Here is a 7,468-nt window from a genome sequence, read left to right on the forward strand (position 1 = left end):
CTAAAGTATTATAGAATCATTTAGGTTGGAATGGACCTCTCAAGGCCATCTGATTCAATCCCCTGCTCAAAACCATTTCAAAGCTAGATGAGGTTGCTTGGGTCTTTATCTAGTCATTTTTGAATGTCTCCAAAAATGGATACAGTCCCTCTAAGCAGCCTGTTCCAGTGCTTAACTGCACATTATTTCAGTAGAACAATAGAGTTATTTCTGAGCATCTCTCAATTCACACTTTTTTAGTTGCTTCTTAGAGGTAAAGAGCCCTGGTGAACTCAGTGGTTGCAGATATAGCCTATATCCCCAAGGAAAATAAATAAATATTTTGTCATTTACAAACTATTTTTCCTTATATGCAGGTCTTTTATATCACTATTGATACCCCTGAAATTGCATATTTCTTTAAACTAAACTGTTAGTTTAATATTGTTTCTTAGTTAGCAATTTTGTGCCCAGACACACAGATGTGTCTCTCTGTGTGTTTATTTATGTATTTATAACACAACATGCATGGCTTGCTGAAGATTATCATTGTGGATCTTGTTCTCTAGCTATATGTGTGTTCTCTGTTGTCTGTCTTGTATATAAATACTCCGTGCTTCTGAGTGCATGGTGCAAATATGTTTACTCATGTGCTTACACCTCAGAGAGTTCCTCCTGAAAACAGTGGTCTAACTGTAGTGCACAAAGTTGGGCACCTTCCTAAATGTTTGTTGTCCTGGGAGTCAGATTCAAATTACACTCTCTGCTGGGAGTTAAGGGAGGGGAGAAGAGCAGAACAGTGTCCTCCCAGAACAGAGCAACTTGCAGGTAGACTCTTTATACCTCATCTGCACGGGTATCTAACTCATTGTCAAAGTTGTGAAGCTATTTGCACAAGCCTTTAATAGTGCATATTGGAATATTCCCCTCAACACACCTATTCCACCAAACAGTATTTTCATTAGGCTCTGATTTTCTTAACTTTTTTTATGCCACAGGAGTACCAACCACACATGTTTTGGATGAACATGATTGATGCTATGTATCAAAGCCTGGTTTGCTTCTTCATTCCCTACTTTGTAAGTGTTTGGTTTAAGCCATTCTATTTCAAGCATTTTAAGGATAACTAGCAATGCAGCTCTAGCTAAATTGTCTCCTTCTTTACAGACTTACTATGATTCGGAGGTGGATATCTTCTCCTGGGGAACTCCCATCACCACAATAGCTCTCTTCACCGTCATACTACATTTGGCTATTGAAACCAAAACTTGGGTAAGATACTCACAGCCAACATAGAAACTGTCTGGCATATACTTAATTCTTTACTTAATTCTTTTCTTTGTGCCATTCTTCAAATCTAGAACATGGTCATTTCATTCTCTCCACACATTCTATTTTTAGCAAGAATGTTAAGCAAACATGAAAACAGTTCGAAGCTATGCTCTGTGAACAGTTTTGTAGTGTTATATTTGTAAGAACAAATTTTTAAAATAGAAGGCTCTAAACTCTTTGCTGTGCACGGATTTGACTCTAGAAATTAAGAGGTTTAAATTCAGAATCACAGAAAATTTCTCAGAATATAAAGGATCATTATTCTTTTGGGTTTTTTGTTTTATTTTTTTTTCCTAGACTTTTCTCCACTGGTCATCTTGCATCTTCAGTATTCTTTTATTTTTCTTTGTGGCTCTGGTTTACAATGCTTCCTGCCCAGTGTGCCATCCTCCATCCAATCCCTACTGGACTATGGAAAGGCTGATGGGAGACCCTATGTTCTATTTTACTTGCCTTATATCACCAGTCATTGCATTGCTGCCCAGGTATTGTATCTTCTTTCATATTGTTTCTGATATATGACAGTACTTTATGCACATGGTTGAAAGAGCAGGAAACATTGCTTTTCCCACTCCCTCTGTTTCTTTTTGCCTTACCAGCCAAATCAGTTTTTTTAGTGGCTTATTATACGAAGTCAGGTCGTCTAACCTTTTCTGTGCTCCTGACCACAGGAAAAGACCATAGCTCCTCACCATAGACCACAGGAGTGGGATAATTGTAGGCTGTTGGTTGAACGTACTAGCCATGCAGAGAATTGCTTACCTGTGAGCTTTTCCATGATATTTCCAGATTCAACCCATCCTCCTATAACATGCACAGTATCAAAATTCTCAACCTGTGTTCTGTACTTTCCTCCCAAATTATGGATGTAAGAGACCTGCTCTGTGGAATGATCCCCATTGCCTTCGATTCCTCATCAGGAAAGATGAAAGACTGTAATCACAAGGCAGATCACTGGCTAAAGGAGTAGATTTATTATGCTGCTTGTTAATAATCAAAATATAAGCATGGCATTCAGAACTCCTCAACTGCAAGCTTTCTCATGTCAAACCTAAGAAAGGCACATAATGCTCTGTTATTTTTCTGTGTTGTACTTTTCACTTGCATGTTTTCTCTAAATGATATCTTAGGTACTTCCTTCTTTCAGTTCTTCTCACGTGCACATTCTCCTCTTGCAGATTTCTGTACAGAACCCTTCAGGGAACACTATTCCCAACCCAGCTTCAGCTTGGATGCCAGCTGAGTAAACTGCCCCCAGAGATTCGCACCCAGCTTCTGACCAAGTTGAATGTAAAGGAAACAACACATCAGACACCATCCTTTGTGAACAGCTTCTCACCAAGCCTTAGCTCAAATGCTAGTGATTGTTATAAGGCTTTTAACCAAAGCACACCTTTGCCAACATCTCCTCAGAGAAGTGAGTCACTTTTCCAAGAGCACACAAAGGCAGAATATACAGCAGATCACACTGTGGCTGCCACTCCCAAAAGTGCTGTGTTGTATGGGGAAAACAAACTCCCCTCTTCAGCAAGTAGTCTGGAAAGGTCCATGGGATTTCATGAAGTTAGACACAGCATTTCAGAGATGGAGTCATTGCCTACGGGAGCAACATTCCCATGGAGCTCAGCAGTCGATCAAGCAGACTTCAGTTTGTTGAAGTGGATCACATCAACTCCGCTGTTCAGTCGCATTGGGACTGTTTTACAGGTGCCATCAAGCAGTTTACAAAGTGAAACACAGAACAGTATGTGTGTGCTTGGCTCTTCTTTGCATGTGGATTTCAAAGGCTTAAAAGAACAGAGCTCAAATAACTTGCAGGACAAAATGAAAGGGACCACAGCTGATCATTGTAAAAATGACAATTCCGAGACCACCTTTTTATGACATGGGCCTTAAATATATTTATATATTTTCTATTTGCACACATTTATAGTGAGATTACTCTATTTGTTTCCAAAGATGAAACAGAAAATCAAAGGTACAGAATGATTATTTAAGAATGTTTAAATACAGTATATGGAAATAAGAGCTTTAAATATAAAAAGAAACACCTGAAAGTTCCATTTATATTGTTTTATTTTTTCATCTCATTTTGTAAGGAAATGCTGTCTCTTTATTTTTAAGATGCTTGTCTTTTATTCTGACACATACTGTAAAAGCAAAGGACCTGTCTACCATATTCAAAAGGATTAGATTCAGCAACAATCATTGGTATGTTTATAGACCATTCAGTAATCAAGGAGGAAAAACATTATAATAAATAGGCACTTACTCCATCATCTGCTATGTTTTATCAGTGGAGCAAACCATTAGGCAAGATTGTCAAATTATTACACACCTTTCTGTAAATGTTAACAGTATCTTAACAGCGCATTAAAAATACTGGTATTTTATAAGTGACACCATATTTTGATATTGCAGCCATAGCATTTTATGATAAAACAATAAATAAATGACCGTCCATATGAATAAATGACCATCCATACTGCAAAGTGACTTCCCAGTCTGGCATTAATAGTAACTCATCTGGCATTTGCCTGGTCATGGCCATATATCAAGCTGTTCTACTGAAGAAAAGCTGCTGCCTGTTTGTGAAGAGTGATTTGGTGGCAAAGAGTGGGTGCATTGTGTCTGCTTTAGAGATTGGCCTGGGAGAGTTTGTCATAGAATGGTTTGGGTTGGAAAGGACCTTAAACTTCATCCACTTCCAACTCCCCTGACATGGGTAAGGACACCTCCCACTAGATCAGGTTATTCAAAGCCTCATCCAAGCTGGCCTTGAGCACCTCCAAAATGAGCTGGGATCTTCTATGATCTCCTGTGCTGGAGCACTACCACAGGTAGACTGTTTTTTTTCTGAAGAAGTCAGTCCTGCTTGCTAGCAAGTGGGTTTAGGACGGGCAAGGTGGAGTTTTGTTAGGGACCATCACTGTTGTTTCAGCCTGGTCAAATCCTTGGTAATCAAGAGGGGGCTGCAGTGCTGTACGGAGGTGCTTGAGCTTGGTCTAAGATGGGCTAGCTTCCATCCCGAAAGCAGGGAGCTGTTCCACTTTCTGAAGTTATGCCTGAGTCAACCTTACTTGGTTGTACATCACAAACTACCACTGGGATATGGATGTACATCTTCCCTTTGCCATCCTGATGGATCCTAGTGGGCATTAACCTGGGAGGGCTGCATAGTTCTTTCCTGTCTAGCCACCATGAACATGTATGCACTGGCTGCTGTACTTCATTTCCTCATCGCACGTTTTCAGATGGGCTTTACCTTGTTTGCCATCAGTGCCAGAACTTGTTCATGCCACCGTCTGTGCCAGGCGACCTGGTTCCCATGTGTATTGCCATTAAGCCACTGTGTCACTTGCTAGTCCACCCAGGATCTTTTGTTTCGAAGATGTATACACTGATCTCTTCCCCAAAGACAGAATCGCTAACATGAAACTGTAAAATGCCAATGAAAGGAAGAGATGAAAGTAACCTAAATGAGAGCTGTCAGCCTGTAAATATGTTACCCTCATGAAACATGACACATCCACGTGTCCTGAACTGTGTTTTGGGATTGGAATTGACTAGAGACAGGGCAAAGATGCTAAGGGACTTACTCTTTCAGTCTCCTGTGAACAGTTTTAAGGATGTGATTGATTGAAAAAATGTACTTGAAGCACTTCTTCCTTTTAGCCTCCAGTTATAAGAGGAACATGGGTTTATGTATGTAGATTTTAGCAGAGGAAAGTACATCTATTGACTAATTTTTTACTGGTTGAAAACATCTTGACAATTCTCTGCCTTACGTTATGATAAAAAAGTGGCAGTAAGAGTGGGCATTTGATTTCCATGAAGGTAGGTGGGCATCTGCCCCACCAGTGCAAACACGAGTCAGGAGCCACTGGGTGTGTCTCCTGAAACATGCCACTAAAATAAGGCAGAGTTCCACACCCTCAGAGCCCTTTTTTCTCTCTGCTCTCTGAAAGGGGAGCCTGTAGGACTCTGCTGATGTGGAGAAACACCCTTTCCAAGTGTCTCTCATTGGGTAAGACAGCTCTGAGTTTAGACACCTCTGCTTGCTCTACCAGCCTCCTTGGTCTTGATACTAACTCTGCTGGATTGAGTTTGCAAGTGATTTTTTTTCAAGGTTATCTGGCTGTATTTAAATCAAACTGTGCAATGATTGCCACTGTAAATAATTCACCCTTGTCAAGCTGCAGTATCTTCTAATGTCAAAGGGGAAACGAAATGACACTTTGAAATGTGGATATGCTGCCATCTGGTTAGAAAGGTTCCTCCGCTAGTAAAACAGGATCACACAGAAAGGCATAGTATCAGGTACCAGGATAGGCAGAATTCACAGGTTTGCAAGACATTGAATTCAGTCCAAGAGTGTTGTGGGGTCATAGTGGGAGCTTCCCATGGATGTCACACATGTGACCCTAGCAGGTCACCGCAGCAGCCCTAGCAGGAGAGTGAGAATCTCTTGATCTTACTGACTCATCTGCGTCTTTCCATAGCATGTATGGTGTCTCACAGGCCCTCATGGGACATGACCAGTGCTGGCTGCAGGAAGGGCTGGAACATCACTGGGCTCTGGCTCAGAGCTGTATCTGATTATATTCTTATGAAAAAGAACCAAAATTCCTCACTAGCTGTGCCTTTGTGATACAAGATTTGGTTTAGTTGTGCTTTCAATGTTTCAGACACTGCATGTCTAGGTATGGGATGAAAAGGTTCCTCTGGGAGCTGAGAGATGATCATGTGTGGCCAGATAGTTCTGCTAAGTTGCCACTGAGTGTGAGAGTAGTACATTTGTGTCATATAGTTAGGGAATTTCAACACGACTGTAGATCTAAATCCTCAGCTGCTATAACCATCGTAGCTCCTTCAATGTCTGCAAGCTGACTTAACCCAGCTGTGAATCAGGCCTCAATAACTGCTGTATTTTGTTGAAAAAAAAACCTCAGAGTCCTTTGATATGTATTTTGAAGTGCATAAAGTACAAATACACCCTTTGTACTGAAGCATAAACTATTATTGTGGCAATCCTGCAAACATATATTAGTTTAATCTTAAATAAACCAAATAATCTTGCTGACCTTAATGGTGCAGTGACCTAAACTGGATTGCTTGCGTGCTTACAGATAGAAAGATGTGCCACACTGAGGCCTCTGTGTGCCAGCACTACACAGTGAGATACCTAGAGGCACAGAACCAGGTCAGTGAGACATCAGCAGGCAAGATGTCTCCGTTTTCTTTTGGGAGATAAATTGTAAAATAATATAAATAAAATGTAATTCCAACCACAGTTTGGAGGGAAACAAAACACAAAAAAAACCCCTCAAATTTCGCATTTGGAAAGAAAATATTAAGCAAACTAATTCTTTTCATTTCAAATCACAACTTCTCTCTTCAGCTGCCAGAAGGCAAACACATCAAAGCATGTTACTTGCTGGGCTTTAGAGCTTGTCAACATTTTGAAGCTGCTATGAATATTTGAAACATTTTAGCTAAACAAATGCTAATGGCCTTTTGAAGCTGTATACGTTGATTTTAATAAAATAGAAATAAACTTCTAAAGTTATTCCTGTCAGCGCAGTTCAACAGTTATCATATCAGACAAAACAAAGCTTTAAATTCTTGAGGTCAATCCTCAAAAAGCATGAAATGGTTTATTGAAGGATTCCATGAGGCGATTAAAATAGTGCCCGAGTTCAGTCTATTAGCAACAACAGCCCCCGTGCACACTTTCAAATATTTGCACTGAACTCTGCGAGCACTGCTACATCTGTTCATTGTTGTCAGCTGAAGCAGTCTGGCTGAAATAAATGACTGAGAAGAAGAGAGTTGTGAATTAAGCATCACAACATTCTGTATTTCTTACCCTTATTTATGGGAACTAACTTCCTGATGACTTATCCGTTTTATAAATTTCTCTTGGATGTGTAAAGGTCTTTGAGAAACAACCAGAACTCTTCTATCAAGTTAGCACTCTAATTCCAGAAACTTTATCTCCCATATATGCCAGTGCACTAGAACTGAGCATATATATGTCAAAGCAGGAACAAAACAACACTCACATTTTTTCCAAGATTTTCCAGCTATACATCACTGCCCTGTGCACCCAGACAGTCATGCACCCATTTGCCATCCTCCTGCATTAGCCATGGAA

The 7,468-nt window shown here is 40.2% G+C and overlaps 1 protein-coding gene across 2 annotated transcripts in view; it reads left to right on the top strand.

Annotated features, from left to right (window-relative positions):
* ATP10A (ATPase phospholipid transporting 10A (putative)) overlaps positions 1 to 3,590 on the top strand; it is a 115,229-nt gene extending 111,639 nt beyond the window's left edge. For both annotated transcript variants that reach the window (XM_069876232.1, XM_069876223.1), the window contains 4 exons: positions 978 to 1,058; positions 1,147 to 1,251; positions 1,609 to 1,796; positions 2,490 to 3,590. In XM_069876232.1, the coding sequence (XP_069732333.1) occupies positions 978 to 1,058; positions 1,147 to 1,251; positions 1,609 to 1,796; positions 2,490 to 3,195 (1,080 nt within the window). In that variant the 3' untranslated portion in view covers positions 3,196 to 3,590. The remainder of the gene's footprint in view (positions 1 to 977; positions 1,059 to 1,146; positions 1,252 to 1,608; positions 1,797 to 2,489) is intronic.
* Positions 3,591 to 7,468: the final 3,878 nt, after the last annotated feature.

The sequence above is a fragment of the Phaenicophaeus curvirostris genome, chromosome 1 (genome assembly GCF_032191515.1).
Source record: "Phaenicophaeus curvirostris isolate KB17595 chromosome 1, BPBGC_Pcur_1.0, whole genome shotgun sequence".
Classification (NCBI taxonomy): domain Eukaryota; kingdom Metazoa; phylum Chordata; class Aves; order Cuculiformes; family Cuculidae; genus Phaenicophaeus; species Phaenicophaeus curvirostris.